The sequence below is a fragment of the Larus michahellis genome, chromosome 2 (assembly GCF_964199755.1).
Source record: "Larus michahellis chromosome 2, bLarMic1.1, whole genome shotgun sequence".
NCBI classification, from domain to species: Eukaryota; Metazoa; Chordata; class Aves; order Charadriiformes; family Laridae; genus Larus; species Larus michahellis.
The window spans coordinates 113,630,285-113,653,247 of record NC_133897.1 but is presented as its reverse complement, the minus strand read 5'-3'; the positions used below and the strand labels follow the sequence as shown (position 1 = coordinate 113,653,247).

At 42.0% G+C, this 22,963-nt stretch overlaps 1 protein-coding gene across 1 annotated transcript; it reads left to right on the top strand.

Moving 5' to 3' along the window:
* The first annotated feature begins 332 nt into the window (after positions 1-332).
* TWSG1 (twisted gastrulation BMP signaling modulator 1) lies at positions 333-22,187 on the top strand. The gene is made up of 4 exons (XM_074576650.1): positions 333-466; positions 7,292-7,391; positions 11,458-11,724; positions 19,725-22,187. The coding sequence occupies exons 1-4, from the start codon at positions 344-346 to the stop codon at positions 19,904-19,906; spliced, it is 672 nt and encodes a 223-aa protein (XP_074432751.1). The 5' UTR covers positions 333-343; the 3' UTR covers positions 19,907-22,187.
* Positions 22,188-22,963: the final 776 nt, after the last annotated feature.

Genomic DNA, 22,963 nt, shown 5'->3' with positions numbered 1-22,963 from the left:
GGTTTTTTTATTGTCACTATTTATACGATATCGTATTTGATATTGCAGACTCGGGATTTTTCACCTTGAGCATATTGCAGTTTTAATCCAAAGGTGCAATATCAGAAGGCTCCAAATAAACAAGTTAGCTGGGGGAGGAGGAGTTGGGTCTGTTGTTAAGCTCCCCAATTTGACCTTTTTTTTTTTCTCCTAAAAAACGTGAATCTTCTTTGAAGGAACTGGAAGCGGGGAAGGGAAGTAGGATTTAACTTTTTTTGTTTTCCCCCAAATTGCCTTTTCAGTTGCTGTTTTTTATTTCAGTGCTGGTTGCAGTACTTGTGCAAATCGCTCACCTGCAGGAAACATGAGGTCGCAGTACGTCACGGCGCCCACCGTCACTCTCCTCCTGTTCCTGCTCTGGATCCAGTCGGCAGCAGGCTGCAATAAGGCTCTCTGTGCTAGCGATGTCAGTAAATGCCTGATACAGGTAGGAGTCATCTTTCCTTTATGTGCTTCAAAGCATTTAAGAAACAGTTCTGAAGCTGTGTCTTGAAAAGATCCAGTGATACAAGTAACTGGCATTTTATGTTAAATACCGGGTTGTTTTTTTTAAAAGAAGTTAATTATGGTGTCCTGCATGTGTAAATGCAGATTAACAACAGTTTTATAGATAAGGGCATGTTTCTTCTTTTAATGGAAGCATTTTCAAGTCAAGGATGAGGATTGCTGGGTTATTGTTAGAAGGCACTACCAGTCACGCTGTTAGTTTTCAGTCTCTTTCTTCTTTTTTTGTGATGTTATGAACAAGCAGCAATTTAAAACAGACATTTTATTAGGGAGGTTTCTGTGGGCAACAGTTGTGGTTTTTTTAAAGATACCTGCAATACCAGCAGTTCAAACGTGCTTAGCATGTTCCCATATCTGTCTGCGATGTTCTCCTTATCTGTTCCCCTTAACTTGTAATCTGTCCACTTTCTTAAATGTCCCGGCCCATGCAGAGGGTCGGTAGTTGATGCCTGATGCTCGCCCTAACATCATGTTTGTATGGTCGATGGAAAGATGCCTGAACTCACATGAGAGAACTAACACGAGGAGGAACCTAAGTTGTCTTCAAGTCCTGAGGTGCATTTGGAGAAGCTTTTTGATCAGCAGGGACCTGTAGCTACCAACAGTAGTGAGCAAGCTCTGAAAGCACGTGGGTCTTACTTAAAAAAAACCAAAAACAAAAAACAACCCAACAAAAACTTAGGAGTTGAACTGGTAGGCAGTGGATCTTAAACTCAAATCCAGTCACTGCTTTTGTGTCTGTCCACACAGGAAAAGAGACAGACTGAGACCAGGTTCCTCGTCTTATAGTAGAAGTTCAGAAGCATGGCGTGCAGCAGAACAAAAGCGCCTTTTGTAGCAGAATTGCGAGCAGTTCTGCTATCTACCAAGTCTTTTTTTACTGATGGTGTACTGAGCACGCTTCTTGACTCCATATTGAAGAAAGGAGCCATCGCGTGGTTAGTTGCAGCTTCCTTGCAATAAATCATTTCTTACTGCCTCTTTGTAGATTGGAAATGCAAAAGCAGAGAACACAAATACCATATGCCGGTAATGTGTGAGTATGCTTACTGAAAATGTATGATCACAGTCTGAAAACTGATGCAGAAGTGGCATGAAGCATTTCCGTGTTTACTTCATTTCATTGACTTCTGTATGAAATTGGTCTGGTTTACAAATAAAAATACGTGCCAGGTTCACGAATCGTCCTGTGGAATGAAGCTGGCTGTAGGCTGAACTGTCTTCTTCCTGGCTTCTGCACTGCCATTGCTTTAAAGATAAAATAGCTGTTTCTCCTATCCCCACTCTGGTCTGTGGAGTTGTTAAATACAGAAGCAAGAAAGGGGCTTTTGACTTTTACCATTTCAAAGACGATGCCAGTGTTTTTGCCGGGCACTGTGCACCGTCACAAACTGATGCACTTACAAAGTTCCTCTGTTGCCTTTTTTTCAAATCACCCCTAGGCTTGAAGCCTTTAGAAAGTAAGATGCTAGTTGTGGCGTTGGATGTGCGAGGCGCTTAAATAACAAGTGTGGTGGTGCAGATTTGTTGATTTAGGGGAAAGCTGTTGGTCCACATGAAAGGAAAACAGGGAAGATTTATTGTCTCCTTTTCCTTTGCCGCTGATGGAGTCCACCACCCATGAAAGCACAGACATCTCCTTCCCAAGTAACAACTTACCTTTTATCGGGTCAGGCTTGAGACACCCAGCATTTAAACTTCATTTTTATGAGCTAGTCTGGACAGAGTACAGCCCAGGAGAAGTGGAGCTAATGCTACTGGAGTCCTTCCTCGGCTGGGAATAAGACAGCTTGAGGTTCAGCGCTGTTTGGAGGCGGCTCACACGACTGTGCTTTCCTTGGATTATGTTGGCATCCCTGTAGCGACACAGCCCTGTGCGTGCAGAGAGACCCCTGTACTGCCTCACTCGCTGTAGGTGTGTGCTCTCTTAACTTTGTACAGGTGATGTCAAATCCCTTTTTAAGGCATTTCCCTAAAATTGAAATCGCATGCAATTCTCCAAGATCCTAAAGTAACTCAGACCGCGTGAACCGCGTACAATTACGGGGGAATGCCGCTGTTCATTTTCCCCGTCTGGCTGCTCTCTTCCTGCGAACAGGCCTGACATACCAGTCAGTATTCATTCTTTATAGAAGAACAGATCAGGTCAGACTAGTCTGATTGTGGATACGAAGATTCCCAAAGCTGTGGCTTAAAGCAATTGTCATCTTTCTTTTTAACCCACCGCCCCTCCCCCCCCCCCCCATTTTATGTTTTTAAATCTTCAGCACTGTTGTGGCAGAAGCACTGCACTGGTATGTGAAGTGTGTGTTATTTCTTGGGTAGGTATACAAGTACAGTATATTAGTATTTGGGGTTTTTTTTTTCCCCTCTGAGCTCTTCTGGAGAAATCTGAACTTTAAAATAAAATACTGTGTTGAGTGAGTTTGCTTGACTATTACATGACATTCTTCCCTAACCTATTTTTATAACATTTCTAGTTTGGCAAAATCCGTGGCTTGAAACCAAGATAATGTCACTCGGAGACGACTGGGGGGGAAACAGAATGTGAATGTTTGTCATCTGCATCTGCGTGCAGAAAGTGAGGCTGCCCGTCTTGGAGACGTAATGAGACAAAAGACCTGCTCTCTCGAAAAGCATATGGCTAACATAAATATTTTTGCCATATGGCTGAAAGTCAGCACAGTCATGACTGCGACTCCTTAGGAGCTGCTCTGCTTAAGGGTGGTCCCTACATAAATATTTATTTTGTTAGATCCAGAACAGAGCGTGAGATCAACAACTTGCATGCGTTCAGCTTTCCTTTTACATCCCAAGGCTCTAGCTTCATTGGTGCTCTCGTAGTCTGCTGCTTGTTTTTCCGTAAGCAAAGACCTATAAGAAAATAGCTTGAGGCATCTCTCTGCGTAAGCTTAGCCTTCGCAAAAAAACTCTGTGGCTTCCTGTAGCTGTTGAAGGAGTCGTGGATAAGACTTGGGAGCGTAGGCAGAGTAGGACCACAAAATTAGTGCCTTTGAAGGCTTTGGATGTGGTTCCTTCCTGTGTCTCTGGGATTGGGGCATGGAGGTCAATAACTGTCTGTTACCTTGCTCTTCAGGTAGGCCACCGAGCCCTGGTTGCACATGGCGTGCGTGTTGCAGTATTTATTCTAGCACATCTGCTGTTGACTTGGACGCGTGGGTTGTTTTGATGTTTCCATGTGTGGAGGAGATGAGGAGGCCAGTTAGGCTGGCTGGGCGGAGCGGAGGCGTGTATCGTGTCCTTGCAACATGGAGGAAATCCTTGAAGGCAGAAAGCTCTGGGATGGGATGTTCCCACAACTGTTCGTAGCAAACGGGTTTGAGGCGAGTCCCAAGCTGGCTCTTGCGGTGCAGAGCTACCTGCAGTGGCTTGGGTGGCTTCACGTCCATGTTGTGCTGGAAGCCGAGCTTTGCAACATCTCTTTAAACTACCGCTGTCTGTGGGAAACAAACAGTAGTATAGTTCAGGCACGGATTTCGGATCTTTCTAAAGAGGGATTGTTTTCCGGAGAATACAGAGTTTTCTCCCTGTGTTCACCTTGGCTGGCATGGTATTGTTCCAATTAAAAACTCTCTTCATCTTTGTCTTCACCTCCTGTTAATCTTGTGTACAAACTTGTCAGCTTGAAAGGATTTCCAAGACTTTTTAGCCCTGTGGTATGAAATAAACACCACTCCTTAACTTCAGGGCTCAGGCATTTAAAAATTACTTTTAGTGTCTGTGTTGTAGCTGTAGTACGTAACGCAGTTGGGTTAACAAAACAGTTCTGGATGGTTTGCTTCCAGGAGATTTTCTGTTATTAAGCTGTTCTAGGAAAAAAACATTAGCTCCTTTTCTTTCCCTCCCCCTTCCAGTTTGCAGAGATGTTGCCAATGCCTTCAGGTCCTGTTTCTCACTGCACAGAGAAAATAGTCTCTGTCATTTCGAGAAAGCTTTGAAAAAATGCAGATGTTAAATACCTTGTAAAAATCTTTATTTGCTCTCTGGAGCAGAAGTATCTTTATTGTACGAACATGCCTGCTTCCCATTTAGTGCTGTATTTTTAGACCGAGAGGCTTATTTCTTGCCTAGCAAAATACATTTCCCGATGCACCTTCAGTAGTTGAGCTTGGGAAGTTGCCAAGTTGACTTATGAGTAATATTTTCTTCCACTGACGCCTCACCACCCCCAGCTATCAACAAGGAACGTTTCTCATTCTGCCTCGCTTCACCCACGTCTCATGTAAGCATTCTTTTAAAAAGATGTATCCTGCACCAGTATCCAGTGTGGATGAGTCAGGCAGAAGGACTCAAGAGTTAAGGAAACCGTGTACGTGCAAACGCATATATGGAAAAACATACAGTTATTGCCCTGAAGAGATAGCCCAACTGTGAGAAGGAGGGAGCTGGAGAACTGTGTAGAAGACTAATCAGGTTGCTCTTTCTGCCCTCCTCCCCTCTCCCAAGTTAAAAAAAAAATAAAAGTAAGAAATAAAAATAGAAAATAAAATAAAAAATTATCCTGCTCATAAGCCCTTCCTATAAAAATAAAGCTGTTAAAATACTGGTAGGTGTAGCGATGCTATCCAAAACTAGTGCTTACACGTATCGAAGCTAAGCATAATTTTGTTTATTACATTGCAAATGTATAAATTAAGGTTACATTTAATTCAGTGAGAATACTCTTCTCTTAGATTCACACAGTGCAATCTATAAAACTGAAACAACTTAAATGTAGTGAGTTTTCTGGCTTTGCTTCATACATTACATTTAATAGTTTACGGAGAATCGCCTCCTCCCACATACTGGCTTGTTGGTGTTGCAATGTCTTTAATAAGTGCGAAGTTGGTTGCCCAGTTTTACTGTTAAAGAGCAAATATATAGGATATTTTTAATGCTAATATGTATTCATGCTATTCTCTGGCCAAGGTAACAGTACTTTACTCATGGTTGTTTTTAAAGTCGTTTTATTCAGGCTTTTTATTCTCAAGGCTGACACAATCTGTTTATCAAACGGAAAGATAAATATTTTAGAAATGCGTCATGCATTCACATAAGTCATCTTTCTAAGTTTGTGGTGTCTCCTCTTGTGGAAAAAAATTGTATATTTTATTAATGAGCCTGTTTTTCATCTTTTGCTTGGAAACGGCATAGTAATAGGTGACATTAATAAACTTTGAGGATGAAAAAGTGAAAAAATCTTGGTAGCTTTCCACACAGTAAATAAAATTGCAAGGCTTATGCATGTTGCAGAAATGCATGTGGAGCAGAAGAAGTTCACGCTCGCTCACTCAGCAGGGCAAACAGTTCACATTCAACTCTGCAGGCAACAGCATTTCTCAGCATTACGCAGAAAACGCAACAGTTTGTGAATCTGGTTTCTTTGATGGCTTCAAGAAGATTTGTGATGATGCGAATGGAAAAATAACCTATCAATGAATTTATACTGCATTAATACATTGTCTGCAGCAGGTTTGGGGGTTTGTTCAGTTTTAGTCCAGAACCAGGAGCCCTGAAGCTTCATTTCCTTCAGGATCAAAGAGCGGGGATGGGCGTCATCTTCTCCTCGGTCCAGTGCGTAGCAGAGATTTGCCGATGGCCCTTCCAGTAAAACTGAGGGTGGGAAGGATCCTGTGGTCAGTGTTTCCAGTAATGGGATTTTGTTTTCTCACCGGTTGTGCGTAACGTGATAGTTAGACGGACGTCATCAAAACCAAATTCTTTGGACAACCAAATGACTGTCCATGTTTTGCGCTACAGCATGATTCAAGCCTATATATTATTGTCATGTAGCCACAGTCTTTCAGCCAAACTGGAATTACTAGCACGGATTTGAGCTAGAGGGAAGGAGACCACCTGGTTTTTAGACTTGCTTCACCCATGTAAGCTATTTCCATGTTGCGAGGTCCACAAGCATATGTCTTCAGCAGGACTGCTAAACCAGTGCCTTCGAGTTTAGGTAATTTGAAGCAAAGGGTTTATCTTCTTGCTTCCATGCCTTTTCCATTTTTCTAGCTTAATAACGATTAAAGAAAAATGCATATGCATACCATTTCACTTCCTAGAGGCTCCAGAAGTGTTGGAAGTATCGCAAGGTGTCGGTTTTGGGGAGGAGGAGGGGGAAGGTTTGAATCAGCTGGAAATAATCTGGTCACTAATATTGCAAATGGAGAGCAATGTGCAACAAGCGTTCAGAGATGCACAAAATCCTGTGGTCAGATGACTTAAGTAAGTTCCTTTTAGAATCCATGAATAGGTGTGATGATAGACGTCGTGGATGATCTTGAGTATGCACATGCAGCTTATAGTAACTTCCTTTTTTAGCTAAATTATAACGTACTATTTATATATAAAGAAACATCCTTCTTTGAAGAAACATCCTGTTGTGATGGGAAAAAACACTCAAAGAACTTGTAGATTCAGGCATACCCAGGAGTGCACACACCTTTCCTGTGAATAGGATTTTTTTTTTCCTCTTTTAAATCCTGGCTTCAGATTTGTCCCTAGAATGTCACCTTTTAAAAAAACAACAACAACAAAAAACCCCAACCAGCTTGCAAGAGATCCTTTTGTAAACTAAGATCAGTTCTTTGGCTGGAACTGTTTTACCGTTTACTCACTGTATTAGCGTACTAAGCTTTTTTAATGCCGTAATTTGAGTTGCGGCTTGAGGAAGAGCTGCTCTGCCGCGTTAGCATTTTACATCTGGGGTTGCTGCTGTGTGACGAGTTTCTGTCGTTTTCAGGAGCTGTGTCAGTGCCGCCCCGGGGAAGGCAACTGTTCCTGCTGCAAGGAGTGCATGCTCTGCCTGGGCACACTGTGGGACGAGTGCTGTGACTGTGTTGGTAAGTTTGCATTTCTTCGGGATTTTCTTTTTTTTTTTTTTTTTTTTTTTTCTTTTTAAATTGCTTCCTCCTGCCAGATGCTGAGCTCACAGTCTTATAATAGAAGCAAAACATCGGGACGGAACCTGCGCTTTAAACATCTTACAGCTCATTCTGTGGGTACTGAATAAATTACTGTGTGGAACCAAACGTTTAAGGCTGTATCTGCTCTGTGGAGTTGGAGGTGGCGGTTGTCCAGATTTTGTTTGGTTAATGTCATCATAACTGACTATTAATTTTGTCTCTAAAACACAAATTCCTTTTCAAATTGTCATCTTGAGGAAGCTAGTCAGCACCTGCTTCAGGGGGTTGGATGCTGTATGGAGGTTTCCAGCTGTAAAGTGTTTTGACAGATACTGCACAGGGACAATTTCAGGTTTGAGTTGCCTTGTGTCTCCTTGGGACTAACAGTAAATACGCATGGCCCAGTGTTTTCATCGTTCTTTTATTTGCAAAAAGAGCTCTTTGTGGAGCATAAGAAAGAGGTATAAAAGTTCTTACTGTAGGATTGGATGATAGTGTTGGCAAGAACAGGATTAACTACTAACAGATAGTGTTCAGAGTGCCCAGGTCTTTGCCAGTGAATGCTGCCCCTGCTTAAGGAGGGTGTATTCTAGTTCTGTCTCTTGTTTTAAATGTATTGAAAGCTTCATCCTCCTGTGGTTGCTGGAAGTCTCCCTCTGCTGCCATTCAAAATCCTTCTGGCTTCCACGAAAGGGATGTGTCTTGAGTGTTGTACCTGCTCTCAGCTTTTCTGTCTGGCTGTGTCTTCTCTGAATTCATGAAGACGATTAGTGTCAAAATGGTCCTTTTCAGCGCATTGCTTCTCCTGTTCCATCATGATGTGAACATGGTTTCTGACATCCTGCTTTTTGCTTGGTTCTGGCTAGTTTACCTTTGCTTTACTGTCTTTTGGTAAGCAGTGGAGTGGTGTAGTGTGATTCTTCCCAATGGCATAAAGTATTTTCAGTCCCTGCACCTGCAGAGGGTATACATTTAGAAAGAGGCCCTGGAGTTTGTTTTTTCTATTTGATCTTGGGCTCCTTGAAAGGTGAAGAAAAAAACCCCAAACAAACATGTTTCTATCTCCTTTTTACCCCATTCCCTTTACACTTCCAGTGTCGTCTTGTTTTTTGTAATGTAATACTGAAGTGCGCAGTTGGCATATTCAGTCATAGGGGTTAGGAATAGGATAGTAGGTTATTTCCCTAGTTCAGAACCATCATCTGCTGTAGAAATCAAGGCATAGTGTGCCGATCCCCTCTAGGAAGAACCTACCTCTTGGGATTGTGAAGAAAAAAAGCCAAGTCCACACATAGGTGGCTAGTTGTTTTTTTCTAAATCTGCAGATTACTCACTGTTCTGCTGCGCTTTCCCATGGTGTTATCCAGGAGAGAAGTTAATGAGGTTTACGGTTCAGTTTCCCAGTAATGACTAAATTAAAACATCTCCTGACGGTTCTGGGGGGTGCCTCAGACCTTGTTGGTTCTATGGTATGGTGCTATTCTTCTTCTCTTCACTGCAGGGTTGTCCTTGCCGTGGCCTTATTCAAATGAGGAAACAGGAGTGCGAGCCATACCCAGCTTCCTGGAGAGAGTTCTTTGCTGATACTTGAGCTGATATTTAAGTCTCTCTATAAGCTGATCATGTGTAATGTAAAAGCAGATAGGTTGTCGTGTCTCTCAGGTCACGTCTGCTCGGAGGTCAGGAATTACCTCCTGCCCTCCAGCGCTAACTTTAGTGATGTTCAGCTGATGCCCTGCATTTTGTGTGGACGTTCTCTCCCTTCGCTGACGGGGAAAAAAATGCTGGAGGAGGGAGAACAGCAACAGGTTCCTCTTTCCTCTGTTTTTCTGAGCTTTGTGAGTTGAGCTCTTCTAGCCCCCCAGGTAAAGGCTTGTCTGCTTCCATCATTTCAGTAGCCCATTTCTGCACTGTCTCATCCCAAAGCAGTAATGTAGACGTGTGTGTTCCTTACCAGTTGCTCGTAAGTTAAGCTTTTTTATTTTTGTTTTAACTAATGCTACTATTTTATAATAATTATTATATATAAATATAAGTATTATAATTGAAGTACTTTTAAAAATAGTAAGAGGGGAAGGATCTTTCTGGAATGAGCAGTTACCCATTGAACTATGAGCAACGGTTTCTTGGTACCATCTTGAGACAGTATTTTCATACTGCATTGATATGCACACAAACTTGTACATATTCTGCAGTTAATTTGATAAACAATCTTGATGGTTTTTTTTCTCCTGTGCATCCTTCTTATCAGTGAAATTTATTTTCTGAATCCAGGGGGCCTCTAGAAGGGCTCACTGGTTTCCATTTCACAACATTAATACAATGACATCAACTAAAATATACATCTCTTGATGTATCCGTATGAAACTGTTACCTGGTTTAATATCTTCGTAATTAATTTTTAGGTGGGCATCCTTTTTTACAATTGTATGGTGAATATTCCAAGTGCTTACTAAAAGCTGATAATGCAGGGATAGAAGCTTTTTTTATTAAAGCAGTGAGTCCAGAAACATCTGTGAAGAACAAACCTAGTTGAGAGGACCAGGAAAATAACTGTTTACAGTAGGAAGTTTGTGTAAGTGGAATTACTTTTTAGTGCGACCTGATAGTGTTTGGAGGAGAAGCTTAATTTTTTCTCCTACCCAGTACTTGGCTCAGCAGGCTATCCTGTGTTGTTCCTGTTACTAAACGCTGGTAATGCTAACCCCTTGCTTAAGATTTGCCAGATCTCATGCTGATCGTCATGGACAAACTTCACTCTGTTCATTATGGAAATCCATCTACTTAGATGGAAAAGATTGTGGTTTTGTAGAAGGCCCTAGTTAAACGTGATTTCTGAAGCTGGAGTCCTAATGTATCTGCAGGGCAGGAGATGCGTCTCTAGTTGTGTGGGGCAGGTAGGCTTTGATTTATTTCCCATATCGCTTTGATACTTCAAGAATTGGTGTGCTTTGCAGCTGTAGCTGTCTAGAACTGTGTCTGTGAAACTACCTGAAAAGATATCCAGATGTACATGAGGAAAATGGATTTGTCTGTCTCTTGCCAGGTGACCTCTAATAGTGTTTTATGGCTTCTGAGTTTAAATACCTATGCAGATACAACTTTCTTTTTTAATCTTGGTTGTTTCAATGTTCGGATTAAATCAAAGATACCCTTTAGTTTCATTGCTAGTAATAAATGTCAGCGTTTAAATGGTTAGTGGAAAACTGGCACCTGCACTGCACATCGCAAAAACATTTTGTAGGAGGTGGCAAAGAGAAAAAAAGAATACAAGGTTTCAAAAAAGATACCACAAAAGACCTTGAAAAATAAAGAAGAGGTAACCTGGAAATAAGCATTTTGCCTGTAGTGACCCTTCTCATAGAAAAAGCAGGTTCAGCTTTGAACCTCATAGCAAAACAAGGTTCATCTCAGCTGTCTTCTAAGCAGGTAAAGTAATTCAGGCTCTTGCTCCCTCCTGATAGCGATCTTTGCATCTCTGGCAGACGACTAAAAAGATCTAGTGCACTGCTGCAACGGATGAGATCGAATACTTGAATTGCGATCAAAAGTTTCATGTACCTCAGGACTTGTCAAGATACGATCTTCCTTCAGTCGTAAGCTTTCATTCCAGATTTATGCTAGTATCGATTATACTGTGCTTTGTCTCATTTCCCAGGGGAAGCAAACCTTTTGTTGAACTCTTAGTATTCTAAACTGTAATGCTAGCATAAAAAGGGAAACGAAGTGCTGTTCAGATGAGGTTTTTCTTTTCACTTGGATCTCACAAGTCGCAGGTGCGTTCTGTGGAAGTCTGTAGAGATCTGAAACCTGCCGTTGCGGAAAGCTTGTCCTGCTGTATTTGGTGGCGCTTCTGCTATTGAGCTAAAAACGGGATATATATGAAAGGGCTCTGTTCTGCTTAGCAAAATAAAAAAGAGCAACTTTAATTTTCTAAATATTCCCACCTGTTTCAAGAAGAGTTCAGGGAGTTTCTGTAACTTACTGTTTCATTCCTCTGCAGGTATGTGCAATCCTCGCAATTACAGTGACACACCTCCAACATCCAAGAGCACCGTCGAGGAGTTGCATGAACCAATTCCTTCACTTTTCCGGGCACTGACAGAAGGGGATACTCAGCTGAACTGGAATATCGTTTCCTTCCCTGTGGCAGAAGAACTGTCGCACCACGAGAACCTCGTTTCCTTTTTAGAAACAGTGAACCAACCGCAGCATCAGAACGTATCTGTTCCAAGCAACAATGTCCACGCACCTTACTCTAGTGACAAAGGTAATGAGTGTAGTGTCTGAATTCCTAGCGTTTCCTCTCATCTCTCCCAGCAGCCTTCTTGGTGCATATTCTGTGCTTGTCTGTGCTCGCTTCTTCTTTTCCCATAAAAAAAATATGAAAAGTTCAGTCAAATTTAGAGCATAACATAACAAAAGGAGTGAGGCAAAAGCATTGAGGAACATGGAAGATGGTGTTAAAGTGCCTGATGATCTTGGGAGATGCTGAACCCACATGAGTTTGTTATCTCTGTAATTCCTTCTGTGGCATGAGGCAGTTTGTTCATGTTATTTCATGTGCACTGTCATAGTGTGTTCTTTGACTTTGAAGCAGTTACCTGTAGCGTAGGAGACAGGACAGACCAAAAGCTGAATCCAACTCGGAACTTCCAACTTCGGAAGTTTGAGAAAGCCACGTGGCATAAACCGTTGTATTTGGAGTAGATGTTTATGTCTTTCATCTGAGCTGGCATAACGTGAACTCTTTAGAAAGATGGTCTGTAGGAAATCCAGGATTAATAGTAAACCTGAGAAAGTTTAGCAAGATGGCTTTTTATGTTGAGGAGGGATATGTGACAGACAATGTTAACAATAAGCAATTTGGGGGTAGCGTTTCAACTTACGGACTCATTCCTCTTATGCTAGTTTTTTTATCAAGTTTTTTATACTTCTTATCAAGTTTTTTATATTCTCACCTTCAGTTTAGAGGACAGACTTCAGAATATTGTTTGCTGAGGCAAGGGGAAGATGAGAAGTTTGAGGTGGTGATAACAGTGGCATCAGAAAAAATACTCTCTGCTGCCTGGTTTCCATACTAAACCTGAAATATTTTTCCCTGCAAATCATTGCATGAGACTTAAAAGAATCTCATAAACAGTTCATACTCAAATTGCTGCTTGACAGGGAAAAAAGAGCATCTGATTTGTTTTATTAATGTAATTAATGCTTTGCTTCCTTCCCAACGCACACTTTAAATATTCACAACCCTATATGTTGCTGTTGTAATGGTTCTTTTATCTTATCAATGAAAGATACCCTAATTGATGGCCGCGCTGCTTTTCCACACCATTATGAACCTTTGACCTAGTTACATTTCTGAATGGGACTGCTGTTGATTAAATGGGACCATAATGGCAACTTTTCTAATTTCCTTTGGTTAAGGCACGTTAGAAAAATAAATTAACTCCAGAACTGGGAAACCAGATGGTCAGAAAGCATCTCATTCATATGTCTTTGACGTTATTAAAACGCTTGCTCGCCATTATGAGAATGATGCAGAAAGCCAAGTTAAATGGCAAGCCACAAAAAGCCCTGTGTGCAAACACTACAGTATTTAAAGATGTAAATTATACTTGGGGGGAAAAAAAAATTACACTACAATCTTGAATATATCGCACTGTACTTAGGTACTGCAGCCCAGATGGCTGTTCCCTGACAGTCCTTTACTACCATACCAACAGGATGGGCTAATGATAGTTTTGGATTAAACTTGGAATGTGAATTGCCTCTCAAGGGCGTGGAGAAGTTTTGAATTTAACAACACAGACAAATACATAGCACTGCAATTTTTTCTTAGTCAAAAGTCTCCTTCATTTCATTTACTAAGAATGTATTAGAGATTAGGTTGAGAGAGCTTTCACTGGAATGGTGACAGTCCAAAAACAACAGTTATATTTGGAAATAGTTACCAAATGCCACTGGTTTTCGGGTTTCAGTAGACACTTAGAGCAGAAATAAATGTCAGAGCTGTTCTTGTAATCATTGGCTTTGCCTCCTCCATCTTAGTGATCAGTGAAGAACTGGAAAAGGTAGAAAATGGCTTTCAACATCCTATACTTTAAGTATCTAAATATGTAAGACTGTTGGGGAGTCTCTCTTTTCTTGGTCACAATGTAGGTAACTTTCTAGTGCTCTTTTTTTTCAGAAGTTATATTAAAGTTTGCTTATAAAAGCATGGATGATTCGAGCATTGAGAACAGAAGAAGATGGAAAGAAAAGTTGGCCACTGGCCTTGGTCGGTTGATGTTTATTTTGGTGGAAGCAAGGGCAACTGGGGAGCTGTACCTCTTGTGCTGGATGCTGTGTGAGCCATGGGGTGGCATTGTTTTTAATGCTTTTTTGATGAGTTAGTTGGGGAAGCAGTAACCAAAAGGTGGAGGGGTGGCAGGTCAAGGGCTAAAGAGGCTTGTGAGCATGGGCACCCGGGGGAGCCCAGGAATTTGCTGGAGTCTCATGGCTTCTGCCCATGCAAAATTCAGTCGCACGATCAAGCCACAGTGGTTTAACAAGCCAGTGTGTGTTAGGTGAACCGCTGAAAGAGCGGGTGGGTCTGTGTGTGTGTGTGCGCGTGTGTGCTCAGTGGGGGTAAATACAAGCATAGCCTGCAGTGGAAGAAACAACACCATCTCTTTACCCCTTCCTTCTCCCCAGACGTGCTGCTGGGCTTAAGGGCAGATCTTGCAAATGGAGACATCCTTAAGGTGACTCGCTAAGCAGTTGTCTTCAAGGCCGTGACATTCAGGGATTTGAAAGAATGTTCCTGTGAGCAGGAACACAGATGCTTTATGTTTTCTTTACGGTGCTGTGTCTTCTCCGTTTTGTGGTTCTTCTGTGGCTCCTTGCATGCTTCACTCCAGCATGTGCTGGCAGCAGCCCACTGCCCTGCCTCTAAAGGGAGAGGGGCTAATGAGAGGTAGATTTTGATAAGGGAACAGTAGTCTCTCTGCTGCTTTCTGGAATGCATCCCAAAATTTGGAAATGCTCTGTCCGCAAGTACCCCTTGTCGTGTTGTGTAACGCAGTTTTGACTTTAACTTCAACATGCGTTCACTCAGGGGTCGCCGTGAAGCTGGTCCAGGCTGCCAGACTTGCTCGATGCGGTTCTGGGTGGGCGCCAGGAGAAGCAGCACCATCCAGGGGAACCCACGAGCTGTGTGCCTGAGTGGCGTGAAGCCACCAGCCCCAGGAGGGTGGCTGTAGATCCAGGAGGAAGTTGGGTGTGGTGGGATATAAAGCATTCCTTTCTCGCCCCAGCCTACTGCGAGCCCAGCCGCCAGACCTTGAACTTCCCCGTTATTATCTTAATGAGTGTCTTCCCTTTCCTCCTGTGAATTGGCTTTTAACGTTTTAGCTGCCAAAGTGTGTGTGCGCGCTGCTGGAGCTGCTGTAGTTCTTTGTACCAGTAGTTTCTGGCATTTGAGCCACTACTTCAGAGAGGATTGCGGTGATTGTTAATCAAGAGCTACGTTTATTCTTTTTGCTTTGCTTTTAGCTGATACCCTCAGAGCTCTGAACTGTGAGTTCAGATGTTTAAATGAGCATAATCGTTTCAGATGATGACAGGATGTTGGCAAGAGAGAAGGGGGAACTAGATAATCTTTTGGCAACTGATGAAACAAAAATCTGTGTTGTAGTTAAGGGTTTCTGACTTTGCTGCTTGGTGACACGGGGGATGGCGTCTGCTCTGCGATTCCACTCCTCTCCAGTGCCAGCCAGGTAGAGGAGAGATAGAAATCCAGTAAAGCGGCATCTACCTCTGTAGGTAGTTTAGGAAGATTTTTTTATTTTTTAGTTTTAATGTTTCTTTTTGTAAGTTCTGATTGGCATAAAATGGTATGGCTGCTGGATGGACAGTTACCTTTTTCAAGTACTTTTAGAGCTACCGATAAACAGACGAGCAGGCAACTGAACTTACATAGCACCTTTCATTTCAAAGGTGGCATACAGGGAATTGTAATTAATTGGGAAAGCTTTTTCATCTTGATAGTCATTTTTCCTTAACTTAAAAGAACTGTTTTCTCTTCTCCACGTTGCTGAATTCCTCCATAATGCAGTAATACAGATCTCACTCGCAGCACAGACAGTATCATAGGAAAGCCTGATAGAATCGTGAGTCCATTTCTTCTGGTCGTTTTGAATTTAGACTTGATTGTTGTTTCTGCTACACAACCTTCATGGAGTATGAATTGCCGGGGGCGGGAAAGGTGAGAAACTCGTGTTCTGGAAAAAAAAGAATGCTGCTGCATCCTCCTCTCTCCCCACACCTGTAGTCTGTAGTCCTTCCTGTGTGAAAGTTGGCAAAATGCAAACAAAAGAGCTGTTCCCGCACTAAGTAACATCCTTTTTATCTACGCTGAGGGAGCCAAGTGATGACTGTGTAATTAGGTTTGTGAAACAATTTAAATACTCTCCCGGATCCCAACTGAGCCTGTAGGTATGTATTTTTTTCCCCTGTGTAACTCCGTTTCTGCAGCCTATAAAGAGGGATTTAGTGCTTTCGGCGAGGAACTCTCCTGCTTTCAGTAATTCAGCCTCTACACGGGCACACAGACGTTGTGGGAGGAGGGGACCAGGAGTGTCCCGTGATGAACAAAGTGCACCCTGGCCAATCTGACTCCTTCAGACCTGGCAAGTCTGTGTGAGCGAGGCTTCAGAAATGGTTTGGCAGTATATACAAGGAACATGTCCTCCAGCTGCCTAGAAGAGCTACTGGGAACCAGCCAGATCTACTGCTGGCTCTGGCCTGCCGTGTCCTCTCCTCTTCACAGCATTTTTGGACTGGTCCTCTGGGACCTAATCCTCTTGGCTTGTGTGCAGGTGGAAATAAACTTTCTTTTTCACTCTCCAGTCAGTCAAGATTAGTATCAGTGGCGGCTGCTGCCACCTTAATAAGGTCGAGGTCTGGCTTTGGTTCCCATTTTTGTAGTGGGAGAGTGGTCGAGGAGACCAGTTTCTCCTGGTTTTGCCAGGGTTATGGGCCTGGTGCTGCTCGTCCTCTGGCCTCCTTCCCCCCGAGAGATGTCTTCAGTCTCTCAGTTCAGTGTCATTGATCTTCACATCCTAGAAATCACAGGCTCTTCTTCCACAAGAGGTTTATTTCAAGTTTCTTTATTTCAAGACATTAGCCGATGAACTGGGCTTCTCCAGGACTTCTGAACTGGTACTAATACAGATGAGGCTGTCACAAATGAGATTAACATGAAGCTGAACACAGATGTCTCCTAACACAGAGGGGACTGGTCATTCCCTGGTGTAATGCCAGCCTGCAGGTGCTGGGAGCAGCTAGCCCACCCTCAGAGTGAGCACAACTTTCCTGACATACTGTAGGTTTTCCTTCGCATCTTCCCAGTCAGAGTTCAGTGATCAACATGATAGCACTGAGCACTTCTGGCAACCCTTTCGAGAGGACTCTGGTTTCTAGAAACACTTGTTCCACTGCTATCTAGATCGAGCCATGACTCATTTTGCCTTATCAAGCTGATCCAGCGACTAGGTCAGTCAGGTGGAGATGGCATCTCAAAAGCTGGTTTTGCAGCGAGAAATCTTTCTGGACTAGCTAGGATTGCCCGTTTCAAGGCAGGGGCTCTGTGCCTCCAGCTGACACCTTCTAAGACAGACCCTACCTATGGCATTTAAGGTCAAACTTGAGAAGAAAAACACAAAAAGGTATCAAAGGAGTGAATTGGGATTAGGCAAGAGGGTTCAAAGAATATGAATATGTCTTAGAGAGGCTTCTGTAAGGTTCCTGTGCTTGCACGCTAGCACTGAACTGGATGACTGATGGGACAGTCAACTGGTGGTTAGATTTCATGAGGAATACTGCCTGGAGTCTCACTTCTACTCTCTCACACCCTACCCTTCCACTGAAAACCTCCCATGAGGAGTGAGGGGGGACAGATACCTGGGAATGTGTGGGCCTCCTGGGAATGGGTGGGTGTGCTCCTTCTTGGACCCTGGCAGTCTGAGTTTTTTATCGTTGGTGATGAAACATTGCCAAGTTCTCCATATCGTTGGTGATGAAATGTGCCATGTTTTCCATAAGGAGACGGAGCTGCTGTATGGCCTCTGGGTGGATTCTTGCCTTTTGAGGCTGTGGTGGCTGCATTTCCCTACCACTTTTCAGCTCTGGCTGAGCTGGTGGTCACTCTTTGTACATAGTACCACAGCATACACTTCTGTTTTGCTCTTTCCCCCTCCACTCTGTGAATCAAGTGTCCTTACTGAAGCTGTAGATACGTTGTTTGGTTTTAGGCAGAGGTTTTGTTCTCTGAGAACTCCCTTCCTCTGGTTGCTGTGCCTCAGGCTTTACTATACGGGGTCATAGATATGCCAAGAATGGGACAGGACTTAACACAGCCACAGTATACTTTGTTGACATTCCCAGCAGTACTTCAGGTACTTCAAGATTTCTTGGACAACTGCAGCTTTACAGCAGCACAGCTTTTCTGGGAGCAGAAAACCGCTTCAGCCATGGGTCTGCACTTCCTCCCCAAGATCCATATTGCCTGTTGCACTGTGTATGCCATCTGCGAGACAGGTACATCAGTTCAGAGCCTGAATAAGGCAGTGAATACTCCCATGCTTTCAGTGGGCTGGCAGCAGGTCCTGTGACCCTCTTGCGGCTGTTTCGGTAGCAGTAAAATAGTTTGACAGTGCTCAAGGTTCCCTTGTACATGTTGTAACAAAAGATAATTCTTAAAAGGGTAGACACGGTTTCCAGATGTCAAGGAGGAGGATGCTTTGGCAGAAAAGCTGTTGGGTACATTGTGCTCTCCTGTACGTTGTGTTGTCCCTTGTCACGTGCCCAAAAGCATGGGCACCACAGAGATCATCTGTTGTTGGTACTGGGTAACCCAGTACCCATGGATGACTTGTAAGGTGGTGGAGGCCCTTGGTGGCCTCAACTCACCTTTGGACCTCACCTTAAGAGCTTGCCATGAGATGTGCATACTACTGAGGCTGCTAATCTATGGGGCACCAGTGTTTTGAAGGGGAGGTTCTGGTGCACTTCAGCCTCCCAAGACTTGCTTACAGATAAGAGACTACTCTAAGACTAACGCTACTCTGAGAGCCCTTTGGCTACTCACCCTTCTCCGTATCTCCATAATCATTCAAAAAAAAAACCCCCAAAACACTGTCTTGATTTACCATTTACATTTGGATTACATTTTTCTAATCTCCATTGGAATGTAGGTCAGTATGTTTCTCCTGAATCCACACACAGTAAGCAGTAATAGGCCAGAAAGCCCTTTGACATCTCCTGCTCACAGACCTGTCTGGTGTGTGTGAGTGAGACATTCATGTTTGCAGACACTTTTCAGTTGTGCTTTTCCCTAAAGCATGCCAAGTTACACTGGGGGTAAACGTGATGCAATCAAGGCCCTTTGGAGGATGAACAAAGTTACGGTGTGGTCACCCGGTCAGCACAGAAGAAAGTTGGTAGAATCTGTCAGCTTGGAGGATTGGAAGTAGACTGAGGAGGGATGTTTTTGGTTTATAGTTGTGGTGAATGCATCAGCTCCAGTTTGAGGTTGTAACACCAAACTTCATGGCATTTCAAGTAATTGCATGGACGTTAAAGAATGCAGTCAACACTTGGGCAGAAGCGGTTTCTTTATCTTAGCAGTAAAGCTGGTGGTGTTGCTATAAAAGGAAGAAAAAAGTGTGCAGTTTCAAGTTGAGGAAAATGGGATTCTTTAGCTCAGCGATTTAATGTGGAGTTTTGGGGGGAGGAGGGAACATTTAAATAAGTGGGTTTTGGTGGTTTTTAAGTAACTTCTCTAAAGCTGAAGTTTTTCATGATAGTATATAGTAACTGCTGGCAACTGTGAAAGTGATATCTTGATACTACATTCAGAGGAGACATGCCTGCTTGTTCTTTTGGCATAGTCCATCCTTACACTTTAGAAGGTATCCCCCATAGCTGGGGGACAAAACCCCAAAACATTGTTGCCTGTGACTATATGAGTAAATTAATACAGAAGGAGAGCAGACAACAGATTGAGTTGTAGACCCTGAAAGCCTGATAGATTGTACCTTGGCTCTCTGCCTCTCTGCCTCTTCTCTCTGCTGCTTTCACTATCACCTGTTTTTTTTTCCTGCTGCCTCATAGTCATGATGATTTGCAATCCTACTTCAAAAGCTGCACATTTAATTAATTTTTAACTAACCTTTAAAAATATTTTAAGCCCTTTTAAACCAAATTTTTTCCCCCCTCTTGGTTTAGAACACATGTGTACTGTGGTGTATTTTGATGACTGCATGTCAATACATCAGTGCAAGATCTCTTGCGAGTCCATGGGAGCTTCCAAATACCGATGGTTTCACAACGCCTGCTGTGAGTGCATCGGGCCAGAATGCATCGACTATGGCAGTAAAACTGTAAAATGTATGAACTGCATGTTTTGAAGCAGGAAAATTGTATTATAGCAATACTGAGGCCAAAGTAATCTCTCTCGGTTAAAGAGATGGGGATTGCAAATACTGCGTTTTGGTGGAGTGCCTACTGGTTGCAATTAAATGTACCTGCTTGAAAAAAAGATGTATAAAATCTGAAAACTTTTTGTTGTTTTTTGTTTTGTTTTGTTTTTTTAACTCATGTAAGCAAGGCTAACAAGTAGAAGTTTCGATGTTATGTTTTATTTTTCTTTATTTCTGCTCAAATGGTACAGCCATGCTCATCCTTGCTGTTCTGATAGTTTTCATTTGATTTGAAAGTATTGACTATACTGTTTTTCAGAATGTAGTACTATATCTTGTAGTTTAGAGTAGGGAAACCTTAAGAATATGGTAACAAGACTTCTGTCATTTAGGTTCAACAAATAATTGAATGGCTGCTAGGCTGGAGGGGGGTGGTTGTTCTCTAGCGGCTGGGTTTTTTTGTTTTAGTTTATGGGTTTGTTTTTTAACTTCATTACCTTCCAGTTTTTGAGCATAGCTTTCTGTTGTGAAAATGGTATTTGGGGGAAAAAGTCATGCTTTCTCTTCAAGTTCAACATGTGGGCTGTCATGGATAAAATCCTGACTTCTTAGAAGGGCTGCCCAACAAAAACACTACATATGGGATACTTTTCTTCCAAGTTTCATTTGTGCGTCTCTCGTAAGTATATTGGGGCCTATGTTGCATAATTTATATATTAGGAAAAAATTTGTTTTCAGTCTTCTCTTACATGCCAAAATAAAGCTGTTAAGTGCAGTTGCATCTCCCTCCTTTTGCATTGTTCTCTAGGGTTGGTTATTCTCTGAACGTTCAGTCCAGTAAAGGAAACATGAAAGGTTATTATGGATGTAATGACTAAATGAATAAAGAAGAATGAAATGACATGAACTAGCGAGTGGTACAGGGCTACCAGTTGAGCAGCTGGCAGCAGGCATGTTCCCATTTAGTAGTTCGCTGTGAATATTTATTCCAAAACATAATTCTTATTCCCCACCCCCAAAAATGTTGTCACCTAAGAAGGGAAGATGCGTCTGTAAAGGCAAAATTAGGATGTTCTGAGCTTAGAACGCTGTCAGTTTTTCTAAGAGTTTTGATATGTTGCCAGTTACATAGCAGTTACTATGACCCAGTTAGGGCTCCATCGACAATGGTACTAAGTACAAGAATAAAGTGTATGAGTAGTTAATGATCAGCTTTTGGTATTTATAATGATGTGTGGTTTAACTCCTTGAAAATTTTTTTTAATGCGTATATGCATATGCACACACAAAAAAGAATTTGACTATTCATGTTTCTCTCACTAACCTCAGTCTAGAGGCATTAAACTGTTTTCTCGTCACACCTGTCTATCTGTACCATGTACAAATGAAAGCAGTCATTTTAAATTTATGTTGTTGAAAAGTTTGCCTGAATGTTTTTTTTCCATTTTGTCTGATACAGTTCTTTCAATAAGATGAAATAGTAATAATAAAAAAAATCTACTCTTGTGAAATAATGTTTCTTTCTTCAATCTCATTTTCACTTATAAAGAAGTACTTGAAAGATGAATGTTTATTGTTTTAAACTGGTGGATAATGGAATACTTTCATACTTTAAACTTTGCAACTAAGTGATAAAAAAATCATAGATGCGAATAGAAAAAGCTTAATCATGAAGGAGTTGTTCTTTTGATATTTGACAATCCACATTATCTTTTTTTCTGCTTGAGTTTCTTAAAATGAATGCAGAGAAAGAGCATGTTAGAATAGCTGTGACTGTTTTTAGCTGGAGGGTGATGCATCATCGTTCTTGACCAAGATAGGAGACATACAGGTCATTAGCGTGCTTCAGATTCTTGCGATGTTAAATTATTGGAAACATTATGGTAGCTCAGAATCTGCTCGAGGGAAAAACAGGGCTGATGGTTCTGGTCAGGCACCTGCTGCCCCATGGATCGGTGACAAAGTCTCCGTTTACATCACCAGAATTTCACTGTGTGAGGTCAAGTCAAGGGACCAGGGAGCGGGAGGGAAGGGGGGACCGGCCCAACAGCTGTCCAGGAAACGCTGTGGGGAACGGCATGAGCATGTAAACACAGTTGTCTGTGTAACGGCACTCTTTCCGGGGCTTACCTTATTTTTTGTAATTCCTCATGCTGTCTAGAGTTTGCTGTAAGCATTGTGTGTATGCAACTGTCATACAGCAACATCCAGTGTGTTTTATTACGATGAGTGTTTTAAGAGGTATTTTAATAAAGAGACATTACTGGTTTGTGTGTTTTCTTTCTCAAGATTTTCTCAGGGCAAATGTTACCAGGAAGCGTATTATAAAAGTTACTGATTTAGATGGACTGAATAATACGGAGAATGAACTCTTCAGCTGTTTTTTTTCCAAAACTAAAGTTGTAGTTTCGAGGTTTTTTTCTTTACATTAATGAATAACATAGAATTGTATTAATAGTCAAAATGCTCTTTCTGACAAATCTAACCATTTTGGAAAGTCGTTTATTTAGTCTTGCTCATTTTACAAGAAAAATCATAATTTATTTTAGGGGCTCTTATTTCACCTACATCTGGATATCAGCAAACCATTGCCTACACGAGTGCTTTAGAATACTTAAAATAAATACTTAAAAACTTTTCTGGCTAGAAATCTTCTGCAGGTAAAGCATCAGCCAATTTTATCACTGTCCTTCGGGACAGAGTTGTAAATCACTGAACTTAAAGGGAAGCAAAAAAGGGAATTCATACAATAAGATGTACAAATCCCTAGTCTGTTGGGGTTCTGACTGAGAAAGGGTTGAAGGCCTTTTGCTATTCTTTTTCTAAAAGTAGAGAAGGTTTTTGTTTAGTTGCTTTGGTTTTCTGTTTTGGGGATTTTTTGTTTGTTTTTCCCCACAGGCACTTGTTGCTCCTAAATTTCAGAAGCATTGACACTGTGCAGAGAGAGTGAGTACAATGGCCATAATGTGACATTGCTTTCCTGTCATTTCTTGGGGTTCCTGGCTTGCTTTTAATACATTTAATGTATTTCACATCTAGTACTTA

What these genes read in the sequence shown, in the direction of transcription:
- TWSG1 (XM_074576650.1), top strand. Translation starts at nt 344, where the DNA reads ATGAGGTCGCAGTACGTCACGGCGCCCACCGTCACTCTCCTCCTGTTC. An exon ending in TCAGTAAATGCCTGATACAG is followed by an intron (nt 467 to 7,291) that starts GTAGGAGTCATC and finishes TGTCGTTTTCAG; the next exon opens with GAGCTGTGTCAGTGCCGCCC. An exon ending in ACCTTACTCTAGTGACAAAG is followed by an intron (nt 11,725 to 19,724) that starts GTAATGAGTGTA and finishes CTCTTGGTTTAG; the next exon opens with AACACATGTGTACTGTGGTG.